At 37.9% G+C, this 16,001-nt stretch overlaps 1 protein-coding gene across 1 annotated transcript in view; it reads left to right on the plus strand.

Moving 5' to 3' along the window:
- The first annotated feature begins 3,012 nt into the window (after nucleotides 1–3,012).
- The window catches only part of CPN1 (carboxypeptidase N subunit 1), a 549,032-nt gene continuing 536,043 nt past the window's right edge, over nucleotides 3,013–16,001 (plus strand). The window contains exon 1 of the mRNA XM_044056935.1: nucleotides 3,013–3,385. Coding sequence (XP_043912870.1) covers nucleotides 3,160–3,385 — 226 coding nt within the window. The 5' untranslated portion in view covers nucleotides 3,013–3,159. The remainder of the gene's footprint in view (nucleotides 3,386–16,001) is intronic.

Here is a 16,001-nt window from a genome sequence, read left to right on the forward strand (position 1 = left end):
TGGAGCTTGTGTAAGACACAGCCTGGGACACTGCCCGACTGAGGCTGTGCTTTTGGCTTTGGATAGGGCTGTTTTATCCTTTGTGTCAGTGACTGCCAGGGCTCTAAATTCTTCTGGTATGGTTATGGGCCCTTTAGGGAGTGAGAGGGGGGGTGAAGTTTGCACTAAACCTGTCTGCCAGAATGCTGGCAATATCAGTCGGTTCAGTGTATTTGTGCCATTCTGCACTAACTCAGAGCAGATCTGAGAGTTTCCAATTAGGTTCTTGACATAGCTAAAGAACGCTTTGTGGTTGGCAATTTTTCTTTCGAAGCTAGCCTTGGATGATTTTATGAGGGATTGTAGTTTGATGCCTTTTATTCTTGGGATTTTACTCTTTTCTGTACTAGTTTCCTCCTTCTATTGTATAGCTTGTTAATGGCATGGGGTCCACCAGACTGGTTTCCTTTTCTTGGAGGAGTGAGTCTTGGTTTTGCTTGGGATAGCACGATCCATGAATTCTTGCAAGTGCTCATAGGATGCCTTTGTAAGGGATTCAGCAGCTTGGACAGTGTTGTCCTTTAGCATGGGGGCTGTGAACCTTTCCACCTCAGTCTTAAGTAATGTGAAGTTTGCTTTTGAAAAGTTTTTCACGGTGGTTTCCTTGATTCGGGGTGGCGGCAGAATGTGGATATCCAGAGTGATGAGTCTATGGTCTGATCTAACCAGCGAGGGGTTCACCTCCAGTGTTGAACACCAGTCGCCCATGTTGGTGATGACCAGGTCCAAAATGTTGTCACCTCTGGTGGGGGTGTTGACTAGTTGATCCAGGGCATTCAAGTTTATAAATTCTAGGAAGCATTGCGCAAGGGAGTTAGTACTTGAGTAGTTCTCACAGTTAATGTTTAGGTAATTGAAATCACCCAATATTAGGGTGTTTGGTAGGACCTTCATATTTTCCAATGTCTCCAGAAATGCGGAATGGGGGTCCTGGGACATGGTGGGTGATCTATAGCAAGCTGCAATTTGAATTGCAGTTTTGCCCATTGTTAGTTGCACATTGATGATCTCTGAGACATCGTGCTGCGCCACTAACCTGGAGGTGTGGGTATCCTTTATGAATATGGATACACCCCCACCTTTTGTGTTTCGGTCTGGGTTCTGTGACTGAAAAGTATGGTATGAGTTATAGCCTGGTGGTGCTGGGGTGCTCTCTAGAGCCTTAAACCAGGTTTCTGTTACTGCACAGATATCGATGTTCTCCATACTGAGGAGTGCCTCGCGTGCGTGCATTTTGAGGTTTAGACTTCTGGCGTTGAGTAGCATTACCCTCAGTTTTTGCTTACTTACTTATTTACGGTGGTGGGTTTGTCTTTTGAGTCTTGCCTAAAAAAAGACACTATGGGGGTGGCAAAAGCCTTGGCCAGTATTCTAAAGTCTAAGGGTGATGGGTGCAAGCCATCTCTTGCGAAGTAACGTGGCTTGCCGAGCATGTCAAACAAGGCGGACAGATACTGGATCCCCTTTGAATGACACCAGAAACTTAGCCAATTGTTGAAATTGATCATTTTTTTCTTTTTATACTGTGGCATCATTCTTGGTGAGGGCAGGATGCTATTCAGGGTCAGGGTCATACCGGCCTGGGTTACATGATCAGAGATATGTAACATTAAAATAGATTCCAAGCACAGAACGCTCATAAAGCACACCGATAGTATTTTAAGCAGTAAATATAGCATTAGAAAGCTTGCCAATATTCACGCTGTTGACTAAGAAACCACAATACATCTACCCTTGCACATTTTTGAAGGTGGAAGCTGTCACAGTATAAAAGCTGCAGAGATTCTGGCTTGATCTTTATGTATTACTTGCACTTCATTCCTTTCTGACTGGCACACGTGTGTCAAACAAACACATGGGAGTTGGCATGATGATTAAGTTGTTTACCTCACCAGACAAGAAGTGTACAGGGTTTGATTCTCACCAAAGAAAATTGTCTAAACATAAAATGCCCCCCAGGGCAGCTAGCCTAATACTTACGAACCACGTCTATCTTTCAGGTGTATGGGCTTGTGCTGTTATTCCAGTAGTGCCAGAAGGTAACGTGAATTGTACCTGCTATGCTATATTATATAATGAAAATGTAAATTTGTGTTTTGAGAAAGCAAACTGACAACTTATGAACAGTGAACTCGTGTGAATTATAAATGCCATGCTGCCATGTAAAGAGCGACAGGAAAGAACATCTGAAACAAACTTATTTTATAGCGGAGCTCCACAGTTTCCTAATCTGGTCAGTATTCACAAATTAATCGAGGCAGAACTTGCCAAGCTATATCATCTGTACTTAAATTAATGACAACAGAAAGAGACTGGACATCACTGTTCAGCAAAGGGATTACCGAGGTCAACCATAAAGTTACATCCCTTTCATTCTACCTCTGTGATCCCTGTATCATCCGGAGAAAATAAGGCAACCCCAAGATATGATCATCAGCAAAGTCTAACCCAAAGCAGTGCTGGAAAGTTCCAAATTCGGACTGTGTTAGGGTTGGAAAAATATGAACTGTTCATGAGATTTGGCATTTTAGTTTACACTACTTAATCACATTAGCATGTATTTATTCTTACATTTACTGCTTAAAATACTATCAGTTAAATAGACGGATTCATTTATATGGATCAAAACATTACAAGCTTTAAAGAGGGTGATTATCTAGACATTATCTAAATAGAAAATGTCTTATACAAAGAAGGAAATGAAATTTCCTAAAAATCTGAAAATCAGTTTTTTGACAGCAGCAAGTGCATGAGGGTTAAGCAAATTGTGTTTTAGAGTCCCATGTTTACATTAAAGATCAAAGCTAGTGCTGCATTATTCAAGTATTGAGAAATACTAAGAAATCCAGGCTCTGTTTACCAGGGTTCACACTGGCAGCTGTCAGTACACATCCTCTCCCTCTGTAACACCCCCTCCCAGCCTTTGCAGGGACAAGTATCTGTAAATCATTCAACAGGATGAGAAGAGTACAAAGGACAAGGGTGATCTAACCAGTCGGACTGGTGCAGACATTGCTGCTCTTTCAACTCAGAGCTCTCAGGGACACAGGGTCCAAGGGAAATAAAAACACAGGGTGTCTTTGTTAGGCCAGATATTCCTTTGCTGTAAGCATTGCCAAGATGAGATTGCACATGACGGAATTCATCTTCACCCTCTTTCTTTTAGCTGGAACTGCAGTTTCAATAGACTTTGTGCATCATCGGTATTCGGAAATGGTACAGGTCCTCTTCAGAGTGCAGAACGATTGTCCATACATCACTAGGATTTACAGCATTGGCCACAGTGTTCAAAGAAGACAGCTCTATGTCTTGGAATTTAGTGATAACCCAGGAATCCATGAGCCTTGTGAGTTCTACCTTTCAGCGTAAACACCTTCTGTTTTTTAGATCAAATTAGTTGCACTTTTTTCTGTTTTTTTCCTCTCTCAGCTTGTATGCCTTTCATCTTTTCAAAGTATTGCAAATGGTAAGAAAAAGAAAAAAGATCAGGGAATCTCCATGCCTGTTTATGAAGTAACTTTGCAGCCTGAGGCTAGACAAAGCCATCTATGTTTGACTCCCAGATATAATGAACACAGGGCACTGGGATTATTTTGCTCTAATCTGAAGTTATTTTAAGAATAAACTACAGTTCACCTGCCTATAAAATATACTGTTCTTTTAGGGAGAAGGTGACACATCCACTTAGCCAATAGGCCTGGCTACAAGACTAACACGACAGGCCGACCAGATGGGTCATTTTGTCATAAATGGCACTCCCAGTTTTAACAAGAGAAGAGCATCAAAACACACTGATGGGTAGTAATGAGCAAATAAAAAAACACCAGGATCCCATAGTCTTCATGCATTTTTTTCTCATGTGCTATACCCCTCATAGGCTGCGGCATTATGCTATCAGGATATGTTTAGCCGACTATTTCTGCCTCTCAGTAATTTTCTGTATGTTATGCTGTGGTATTGACAGCAGCAGATGACCTTAATTGGTTTAAGCAGGGCATCTGTATTTCAAACATAAAATCCATGACATTTTTTGTAATGAGCCATTTGTTAGTTACCTAACTTGATCTCTTATAATGCTTAACATGCAGTAATATTATATGTCAGCTCAAAGGCATAAAGCCTGTCACCATCAGCTAGACATCTGTCTGCATATGTACAAATGCGTAGAATATACTGCTGTTGTAGTAATGTCTTCCAGCTTCCACTCGGAGGCAAACTCAAAGTGGTGTAGACTGCAACCTCCCCACAAGGTAGTAAAGGTGATAATAGACCACAACACATGCACCTTGCTTACAGTCCTACAGTGTCTGGACTATTTCACACATCTAGGACAACAGGACACACTCATACCTCTCAACTTTCAAGATTTCTGCCTTGTGTTATTGGTTTGGCTTTTCCTAAAATTTGTAGTTTTCTAGCAAATCTTGAAATTAAATCACCAAATGATAAACATTTCAGTTTCAGATTTCATATACTTTAGAAAATCCATGTTAATGTAAAATGTGTTATTCTAGCACATCTCCAAGTTTGTAAGAGCAATATTTAAGAGTTGCGTCTGATTTGGGGCCTTTTTGTCCCATTATTTTTGGATTTGTTAAGATTTCTTGGGCTACAAGGTTGATGGGTATGAGCACAAGCAGGTACCAAACGTTTGTATCAGTGAGGTTACACGAGTATTTGTCCTGGTGAGGTAAAGAAGCACAATAGGTAGTCGTAATCCTACAGATGTAGGTTAACTATAGCACGAGAAACAGTAAGCATTGGTAACTCTGTCCACAAAAGATCCATAGCCATACAAATAATTCAGATACAAGCAATAATGACCTAGCCTGCCAGTATAACAAAGGTTATTCCCATAATAAGTGTCCAGGCCATTCTTAATAATGTATAAAGTAGTGTCTGCTTTGATGTAATTTTGAAGTTTGTTCCATGCATCAGCTGCTCTGTCAGAGAACCAATTAGTGCACCTCTCATTCCTCTAGAACCTTCTCCATAGGCCGTCTGATGATTCTCTACTACTTTTTGATAAACCCAGTCATTCCCAGAGGTAGTTGTCTCTAAATGCCCTATATATCTAAAAAAGATCTTCTCTTAAATATCTATATGAGACACTTTACACATTCAGATATTTTAATTTTTCATAATTTAAATTTTCACATCCTTGGATGCCCTTAGTATATTTCCACTGTACTCTTTCCAATTCATTCATGCTTGTTTTCTTGTAAGGTTTCAATATTGTCATTCCATGCTTAAGTTTAGGTATAATATAATTAACAATGGTTTCATTACTTCTGATTTCCGAGATGTTGTACATATTTTTATATAACTTGGTTTTAGTTAGGTATATATGTAAACTGGTCCAGACAAAAGTTCAGCTATGACAAAAGTCCGAAGGCAATGATTACAGTAAATTAAAGCATAATCACTGTACAGTAAATCAGAATAATTAGTTTGTAGGATTCAAAGATGGGTAGGGATAGGGTTAGCACATAGCAAAATGGACTTGAATGAGCAAAGCCTGCTCTTCTTTTGTAGGGGGGGGGGGAAAGGATTTTTTATTTTGCGCCACAGTTGATTACCTTTTAGTTGACCATGAAGGGTGATGGCACAGCAGAGAAGGTTGAAGTGGATGCCTCAGAGTCTCACTTATAGAAGCATGCAGTTCATGAAGCATCATTCCATGGTAATCCCTAGTTAGGGGTGACTCATCCCCACTCGGGTATCATTGCCCTGCATAAATGAAAAATGCTTGGTGGTAATAATACAGATAGCTCTAATTTTCGGCTCATAATCTTCTCTACCCTTCTTTAAAATCCTGGAGAAATGTATCCATAATCAACTTCTAAATTATCTACTCTTAAACCTACTTCTCCCCCCAACTCAGCATGGGTTTAGGCCAGGTCATAGCACTACTACCACTCTTACTTCCTTCAAGGATACAGTCAGTCAAGCTACAAACACTGGTAAATTTGTATCTTCACTCTTTGTTGACCTGTCAAAAGCTTTTGATACAGTATCCCACCCTCTACTCCTCACTAAACTCTTCAACCTAGGCATCCCCCAACTCTAAACTGGTTCACTAACTATCTAAAAAACAGACAGCAATGTACCAGAGGGTTTAACTCCTTCTCTCCATTTCCTGACTCTTCCACAGGTGTTCCCCAAGGCTCCATCTTAGGACCTCGTTTTTTCAGTATTTTCATAAATAACTTTCACTTCACTCTTAAGCATGGATCACTAGTACAATACGCAGATGATTTAACCATTATATTCTCAGGTAATTCGACAATGGAACTTCTGCAAATAACCCAGAATGCCTTTACTGCTACTGAAATTTGAATGGCGACAAATTATCTTGCCATAAACCCAATAACACCAAATTACTATTATTTACTCCCAAGAAAAAAAAACTCTGTAAACAAGACAGATTTCACTATTTATTCTCAGAACAACACCACTACAGAGGTTGTCTCCCACACTAAATTACTAGGAGTTATTCTAGGTGAAAGCCTGACATTTGACTTCCATATCCATAATAACACAGAAAAAAAAAAAACACCGAAAACTAGGCACCCTCTGGAGATATAAACACAGTCTTGCCTGCTCTTCAAAATGAACTCTCCCCTTAACCGTTCTCCTACCTTCTCTCCTGTATGGTGGTCCCCTCCTTACCAATATCCACTCCTCCCTAAACACAAAGCTTGAGTCCTGTTACAATAAGGTTGCAACCAACACAAAATACTCTCCCATCATCTCCCTACAATTGCTTAACTGGGTGGAACTTCCACATTACCTAACCTACCTACAACTAGTCACAGCACACAGAATCATTTACAAACCTTTAGACTGCCCAGCCTTTTCTTCCATCTTAACCCACTACCACCCAAATAGGCCACTCAGATCCGAAAATCAACTTCTCCTGCAAGTAAACAAACCTAAACTCCCAGTGGGCCACATGCTGTATTTTTTCTCTATTCCCAAACTGTGGAATGCAGTCTCAATAACTATCAGGACCTCCAGCGATATCGCCTCCTTCAAAAAATCACTGCAGGAACACTTCTTCACTTTATGGCAATGTAGATGACTCAATCCTTATCCCTCCATAACCTGACTCTCCACACCTTCAGTCATTTTCACTCTCATTCACACCTGCACCCCTTAAAATCTTTCCTTAACCACTAATTAAAACATGATAGGATATCTATCTATGCCTATCAGGGAATAATTCAATTACGTGTTGCTAGACACTATTGTTCTGGCTTACACTCTTACGGCACCTTAAAAGGCAAAACACTAGGACTGTTTTTAACCACTATATTTTCTTTAAAGGTATAGTAATAGAATTGCTTAAGTTACTATGTATCCCTTAATTGTATTAATGTGTACATGTGACATGTTGCATGCATCTTCTTTGATTTTGTATAATTCTGTTTGTTTTGTATAATGCTCTTTGTATTTACTAACTGCTTTGAATATTATGTACTATTGTACTAACTGCCTTGTGGAGCTTTTCTCCCCGGACCTCTACTGAAAATGGGCTCTTTTGGCCCAGTGGACTTTCCTGGTAAACAAATGCCAATAAATAAACAATGCATGCCCCACTCAATATATAATACTGTCCTCCTTAGGTTTCATCTTCCATAGGTGGTAGCACCAAGAAAAGAGATCCTCACTGCATAGGTTGAATCCATCTGTCTCTATATACATGTGTATTGCCCTTATACCCAGTCTGGTATAGAGTATATGGCTGTTACAGTATGCTGTATGTTTATAACAAGCATGCTGCATAAGCTGCCATACCTCATTCCCTTACCATAGTATATATGGTAGCTAAACAGGTCATGCCATAACTGAGATGCTGCGTATGCAGACTGTCAGCTTTTATTTCCTTGCCAAGCTGCATCCTATCCTGCCATGAAGCTGTACCATTCCTTGGTCGTATTCTTCTGTGGATGAATGATATGCATGAAGTATTGTACTTCCCATCTGACCACGACTGTATACCAATAGTCACACGGTTCTCTTCATGAGTCATGGTCCTGTCTGTCTAGATGTTAAGATAACCTCTCCCATCTGTCAGCTAAACAAGTCAGATGACATTTTTGAATCCAGTGACACAAGACTGAATAATACATAAATGATGTAGTTAATGGTAACCGTTTGAAATGTCTGTACCCATGAGAGCGAGTCTCAAAATGCGGAGACCGAAAGGCCAAAAGAATGGACTTGTACATGCTATGTCTCAGATACCATTTCACAGAATATTCCCTTTTCTCTGTAATATGGTAATATTTGAGTTGGTATATATATATATATATATATATATATATATATATATATATATATATATATATAAGTTTGGGGAGTATGGGAGTGCAGGAGGAGCTTGCCCCACCAACACCCCCCCCCCCCTGAAGAACAATTTTTGATATTTGCTCTTTTCCTTTCATTTTGGTCTTTTTTTATGGATTTTCTGCACTTGGCATTCACGTGCCGACAATTCAAGACAATTCAACAGGGAGTCATAGTTAATAATACAGAAAACTGGGGTCCATCAAATATACTGCAGAGGCGATACAAAAATGTGTAGAACTGTACAGCCATTGCACAAGACCTGAATCCAGCTTGTAAGACAGTAAAAGATTTTCACTGCTGAAAAATTGGCATTTCAATAGACAGGAAAAATTTAAATCTGTACATTTTTATTAAAACAAGGAAATGTCAGGTAATGAGTGAATTTTGATTAAGAAATCTAATGAATTTGTTGGCTATACAGCGAATGATGTGTTGTGATATCAAAGAGTAGGGTTTGGTGTGGGGTTAACAGAGATCAGATATGCACAACTAAAGAATTCTGTAATGCTCAGTCAGAATAAAATCAAATTTACCACAGCTGGCAATATTCCTGAAACCTTGACTGAAGTATCGAGTACTAGTTAGGAAAATGCCCTGTCACCAGCTTAGAGGATGCTTTGTGGTGTCCTCATTGTGTTCATCCTGTGACATGAATGAATCTTGGGATTTAGAATAAAACATCTAACACGACTGAGGGGCAGTAATCCTCATACAAAAGCTTTTAAAAGAAGGACTCAAGGAGAAACCTAGCTCTCTTGAATGAATAATGAACCCACTTTACTAAGGGAATTGTGGGAGTACTCAAATGGGTTAGAAAATGTAAAGGAAATTATAAATATCTTGTTCTGAGTTGTTTGGAGATAATGCTAGGTAGTGGTCTGGGCATGTCCCAATCTGGACGATAGGCTAGTGTTGCCAGTTTCACTGCGAATTACAAGCGTAAATTATCCAGAAACCTTCAATGCCATTATTGCTGGCTTATGACCTTGTGGGAGAAGAAGAATTGCGAAGATCTTTTCTGTAAGATCCAGGAAGAATTTAAGTTTAGTTAGAGAAGAAATAGATATTTCCGATGGAATAGGGACTGCTCCTTATTCACAGCTTTTTCTTTAGTGGCTGAACCGTACATATGATGGTTAAATTTGAAGATTAGTGTATTTAGTGGAAAACACTTCTGTAATAAGCCAACTGAAGTTATTATTCAGTACTGCTTTCTTTGCAAGGCTTAGATATATGAATTTGATTAATTTCATTTTTGTAGAATTTAAGTGTTTTGTGGAGAGAGACACAGACAGGGTGGTACAACATACTTCTGCCAAGGAAGTACTACATTGGTTGCAGTAGCCTGCCCAGATTCTGTTACAACTGGACTGAACATTTTATAAAGCTATTCTTTGTTAATATAAAAGATTTTGTGCTTGAAGGCCAAGATGCAGCTGGAATGATGGTGTTTGATTAATTTAAGGCCTTGGTATTGCAGGAAGTTGTTCCTCGGTATCAGTTAATAGGATGGCTGTAAAACTGGATACTACATGAAGATCTTAAGGCATTACTTTGGATTTTTGAGTATTTAAAGGGAGTTCATTCTTTTATAGCCAACTCCAGAGAAAAGCTACGTAATGTTAAAATATTAGCTTTTCTCTGGAGATGGCTATAAAGCCTTATGTTATGTTTTGTTTTGTGATCTCTGTAGCCTAAGATTAAAGAAGATGGTTTAAGGTAGGAACATCACTAATGAATAATGACTATAGCAGTGAACCAAACAATCTCTAAGGGACACTGATACTAGTTGTTGCAATTTAAGTACAAATCCCTCAATATGATTCTGTGTAAGGTTTGTTAGAGAGGTAGTCTTTAAAATAGATACAAAAGTTTGTAGAGAGGCCACAGTTCTATAAACTTTTAAGCAATTGCTGGTGGTTAACAGTTTCACATGCTCTTTTAAGATCTACAAAGTGACTCATTTGAGAAGACCTGGTTCATTATTAGATGTCTCTTTCATTGATTATTTATTTATTTATTTATTTATTTATTTATTTATTGCAGTTGGTTTACCAGGATAGTCCATTGGGCCACAAGGAACCCATTTTCAATGGAGTCCTGGGGAGAAAAGCTCCAAAAATACATTTAACATTCTTACAAACATATATTCACTCAAACATTTCAGTTTAGAGAGTTATACTTTAGCCTACAAATACTGTCCTTGTGTGAGAATATCATATTTTTGTTTGTGGCCAAGGCTTTGGTTTTCAAGGATGTTTGCCATGGGTTGGTAATTATTAACAATAGTTTTAGTGAAAGTTTTAGTAAATGGACAGATTACTGCGTTCATGAAAAATTCCAGAAGCTTTTCTGATGTGAGAACAATGTTATAGATATGTGGCATTGACTTACACATTAATTTGCAGCCTAATTATTACTATAAGAAGATGAATTGTATGGAAAGTTGGATTGTAAGGACTTTATATCAGCTCTGTTTTTGACCTTTTTTTTTTTTTTTTAAATAAATGTTCGTTCAAATACCAAATGAAGAAGAGGGGGTGTCAGGGATATGAAGGGTTAAACTGGTAAAAGTGGTAGTGGGACATAGATGGGATTTGGAATATTTCCTCCAATGTCATTTAGCATATTAATGTTTGTGTGGTCATCTTTGTCTTAAGAGAATATTTTGGTTTAGGAGATGGTTTTGGTTGTCCTAATGCTGCTGTCTATGAGATTCTACAGAATAGAGCTTTAGCTTTATTTGTATTAATTCTTGTATTTTTTTCTCTGATTGTGCTGGTCATTTTGTTTGGTATTATTGAATTAATCTTTTTCCAATCATCCCATGTATACCTCTCAATTTTTTTCTAATTTTGACTCAAAATTTTGCCCTTTTCCCCAAAACTGGTTATCTTTTAATCCAAGGCGGTAAATTATTCTCAATAAGTAATTGATAATCTGCATAGTTACAGGCTTCTTTTACTTACAAAAATGATTCATAATTTGCAACATTTTTATTCAGTCAACTCTCCAAGTTAATGCTATTATATATAAAACGTGCCCTTTTTTGAGGCCTTTGTCCTTGATTATTTTGAGAGTTATGATCCCACGCTATGTCTTTTTTTTGTTGTTGGATTGAGCCAGATATTAACAAGTGTAAGAATTTAACTTTTAGCCATTTCATGTTTAAGAGTTTGTTTTTACTATAGACAATACATTGTAGAATTCATTAAAAACTAATCAGGGATCTATTGGCTTGAGCACCGGTGACCAGTTAAGTAAATTTATGTCTGAAAGTGGGGTGCCTTCTGAAGATTTTGTGACATTCCTTATTATCTATTTGCTTTTGTTTACCGAGAATGTATTTCTGTTTTCAGCTGAGGCCCAGGGAGAAAAGCCCTGTTAACATAGACATGGTAATAAAGTACAAAAAACAGAAGTATTTACACACTGTTACAAAGTTCAAATTTTTTACAAAGTTTAGAAAGCAAGTAACCCTGGATAATGAAAGAAATGCAGAATAATTAAACAGTGTTACAAAATTCAAAATGATTTAATAAGTTTACAGATTATGTCTGTATTACAGGAAACTGAGGATAATACATTGGTTAGTTAGGGTAGTGCCTAAGGAGGGAGGGTTGGATGTGCAAAGTAGTTTAGCTCAGATGATGGTGAAAGCAGAGTGTAGATTAATAGGTGGTGGTAGATTTAGAGTTGAAATTGTCACTAGCAGGTAATGTATGGGAAAAACAACTGGAGGAGAAAAGAGTTACAGCAGAGAGGCTAAGTGTAAGGAAAAGGAAATATTTGGGGAGTCTTGATAGTGGTATCGAGGAGTGGGGAAAAGCGAGTAAAGGAAAAAGGAGAAATCAACTTGTGAGTAAAGTTACAGCTACATAGTTATGAGGCCTTTGTTAGTGAGCTGGAGGGCAGTTATAGGATTTCAGTGAGTTGTAAGAGTAAATATGGTAGTGATCACTGAAGATGTTGGAAAGGATAAAGGGAGTTTGGATATACTCCAGAAGACTGGTTAATAATACATAAGAAATTGTGATTTTGATAGAGTTATAATTGGGTCTTGTATAACCTGTATGAGGTTAAATTTAGCAGCCTGTGAGTTTAGCTTTAATATGAATTGACAGTTCGGATGTCACTGATTGTATAATCTAGTATTATACATTTTAACTAGCTGTGTAAGCTTGTGGTGTATCTTTACAGTGTGGTAATCTTGGAGTGTCAAAGGTCACTTGCCAGTGCCATTTTCAGAGTTCATAATACAGTTATCAAGGAATTATAATAAAGATTCCAGGCACAAAATACACCTAAGGCTACAATTATATCTTCAATGATTTAAATGCAGTTCGCCCCACATTTGGCTGCTTATGGCCATGAACTCTGAGACATGGCATGTTACAATGGAAAGAATATGTTTACATATACATGTTTTTTAGCTGAAGAAGTATATTGCAGCAAATAGCAGTGAATTCTCACATTCTTGATAGAGTATACTGCTATGTCGTTTTTACTTAAAACACTATTTATTTACAATAGGGTTTATAAGAAGGAGGAAAGTTAAATTATTATGGGATATTTTTTTAGTTACAGAAAGAGGCTGTGTGTGTGTGTGTGTGTGTGTGTGTGTGTGTGTGTGTGTGTGTGTGTGTGTGTGTGTGCACATGCATGTGTTTCTTTTGTAGTACTGCTAGGAAAGGGATTTTTGGAAACTGTGTAGGACTGGCCTTAGGGATCCTCCCCTGCTGGTCTCATGGCATATTTATCCACTTGTTCTCCAAATTGCTGTGCATTTCCAGTGTTTGTGGCACTTCTACACCTCCTTTTACTGCACAAAAATCCAGCTCTGTGAAACCTAAAAGATACCGAGAGTTTATGCTGCCCTGAAGAACAAAACACTATTATATGTATGTTTCACCACATAAAGGTTATTTTGAAAGCTGTATTTTATGATAATCTTTAACTTGCTAAATACAAATGTCTGAGCCAGCAGCAGGGATTTTTTTTACTCTCTTTCTTCCTCTCCTGGTCCTGGATTATAGTTTTTCCTCTAGTCCCTATAGTAATTTGCTCACCAGACATCTTTTGCATGTTATATCTTCCCTATAGACTCCCTTCCCAACTTAAATACAGTTTGTTTCACTTTTTCCATCACTCTATTTAACCATAGCCTTCTTACTATATAAATTTATTTAGGCTCCCAACTGCCCATACCAGGACAGTCTTATAGCTTAATGGACAAACAAATTTACTACTAAGAAGCCAATAGTTCAAAGCAATTGATTGTTTTTACTTGCATATACCTGGAATTTGGCTCTTCCTGCTATGCTTGGGCTCGCTCCGCTCCTCTACCCTACCCACATTCCCACCCACCCACCCCTGGGCTCCTGATCTTTATAACTAACTAGCCACTTCCCTAAGCCTCTCTCACACACCAACCTCATTTGTATATAGCCACTCCTGTTCTCACTCTCTTCAATCCACATCAGCATCTAACGTCACTCAACATCACCTCACTCATTAATGGAGACATGAAAAGTCAGCAAACAAAGGAGAGTAGTAGTGCTGAAATTGAATTCATCCTCAAGCCTTGGTGAGTACCTTCATGAGGTGGAGCCTGTTTTTCACAAAATCTCACCAAGGCGACACTGATATATAGACTGTATTTATATAGCATATATCATGGACAGAAGTAAGTCAAAAACAAAAAAGACAGCTGGGTGAACAAGACCCAGGATAAAAAAGTGCCCAATCCTGGTAGCTGCACTGGTGCCAGGACTGGAAAAAAATTAGTGTGTAGAATCCTCAAAATACAGAAACATTCCTACAATGGAGCCAGACCAGGCCCAGGGGGAAGATGCCCCCCCTGTTGTAGAAGGAAGTAGCAGTACACAAAAATCACAAAAATTGATTGGCCAAAGAAGAGCCACAATGACAATAGAGTGGACTATTGATAAGAAAGAAATTATGTATTCTTACTGTTATGTAAAAACCCCAGGATTTCCAGACACAAGATGTACAAAAAATTAGAGGAAAGAAAAATACTTTAGCAAGAAAAACTGTCAGAAGCTTCAAATAAAAAAAATGCATTCATTAATACAACAGATTTTTGAAAAAAAAGTATATCAAGAAACTTTTGATCTGTTTGGAAAAAGAAACATCTGAGGAAATGTGAAAATATAAACAACAAAACCTAGAGATATTTGAAAAATATAAAAAAGAAATATGGACATGGGAAACAGAAAGATTTGATATGGTGCAATGTTTATGCAAAGGAGAAAGCCAAGTTAACTAATATAGAGAAGGCAGTCTCAAATATATTTGAAGAGAAATTCAGGCACAAGCATCCAGATATGGACACTTTCACAATAAAAAAATAATATCACAAAGATGTAATGTGGAAAAGAAGATTAGTAAAGCAGAATTTAAAGAAATAGAAGTTGAAGTTATGGAGTGCCTGCGAAGTGAAGGATTTAATGTAGAAGATCGAAAACAGATTACATCACAGCATGATGGAGTGAGTCCCCAGAATAAGGAAAAACAAGAAGATCAGGAGATGTGAAGAAGAAATATGGACAGGGAAAGGAAAAGAGATTTAATATGGTGTAATATTTATGCAAAGGAGAAAGCAAAACTAATACAAAAAGACCAGCACCAAAGATATTTGAAGAAAAATATAGGGAAAGGAATCCAGATATGGATAACTTTACAATACAAAAATAAGAAGACTAAGAGGAAAAGTAGAAAAAGAGATGAGTAATGGAGAAGTCAAAGAAATAGAAATTGAAGTAATGGAACAGCTGCAAAGAGAAGGATTCAGTGTAGAAAATTGAATGCAGAAAGCACCACAACAGGACAGAGCAATGGATATCCAAATTAAGGGGAAACCAGTGGAACAGGAAGTAACTGGTTAGGTGCCATATCAAGATATTTTGGAGCCTTCCACAGGAAACCAATATAAATGTTCACTTGAAGCTAGACAGCAAGGAAAGGAACAGGAAACGGTGGAAACTCTGATGCAGTCAGTTGTTGAGGAGTGATAGGCCAGTGAATTCCCATATGACAGAGCAAAGGATGGCACAGGATGAAATTGAAGAGAATGAGCCAAAGGAAGATGCTATAGAACTTTCTATAGAATGCCAACAGGAAATGGAAAACGAGGGATGTGCCTTCAGTTTGGAAGAAAATGAGCTAAGAGAACAGTTGTTTTTGTTAATGGGCATGGATAGATATATTAAGATCAATGAGAGAAATACACTGCAGAAGGTCAATAAAACCCAAAAATTAAGAAGTCTGATAAAACAAATGACTGCAGTAATTAGGACTGTCCATAAAGATCCATGTGATATAACAGAAGTAAACAGGATATATTACTGTGCAGCTAAATTAATAACTGATAAAGTTATACCACAGGATCACAGGGTAGTGAAGGAAGGAAAGGTGAGAAATCGAATACCACCATGGAAGTATCGAATAGAGAAAACTATTAAGCAATTAAGACAAGAAGTGTCACTGTTAGAAGACTATAGAAGAGGGTATAGATCAACAAAAATACTAAGAAAGATAGATGTGATAAAAGCAATGCACAGCATTAGAACAGACCAGGATCTATC

The sequence above is a fragment of the Protopterus annectens genome, chromosome 14.part0, assembly GCF_019279795.1.
Source record: "Protopterus annectens isolate FY-2018-M chromosome 14.part0, PAN1.0, whole genome shotgun sequence".
NCBI lineage: Eukaryota > Metazoa > Chordata > Ceratodontiformes > Protopteridae > Protopterus > Protopterus annectens.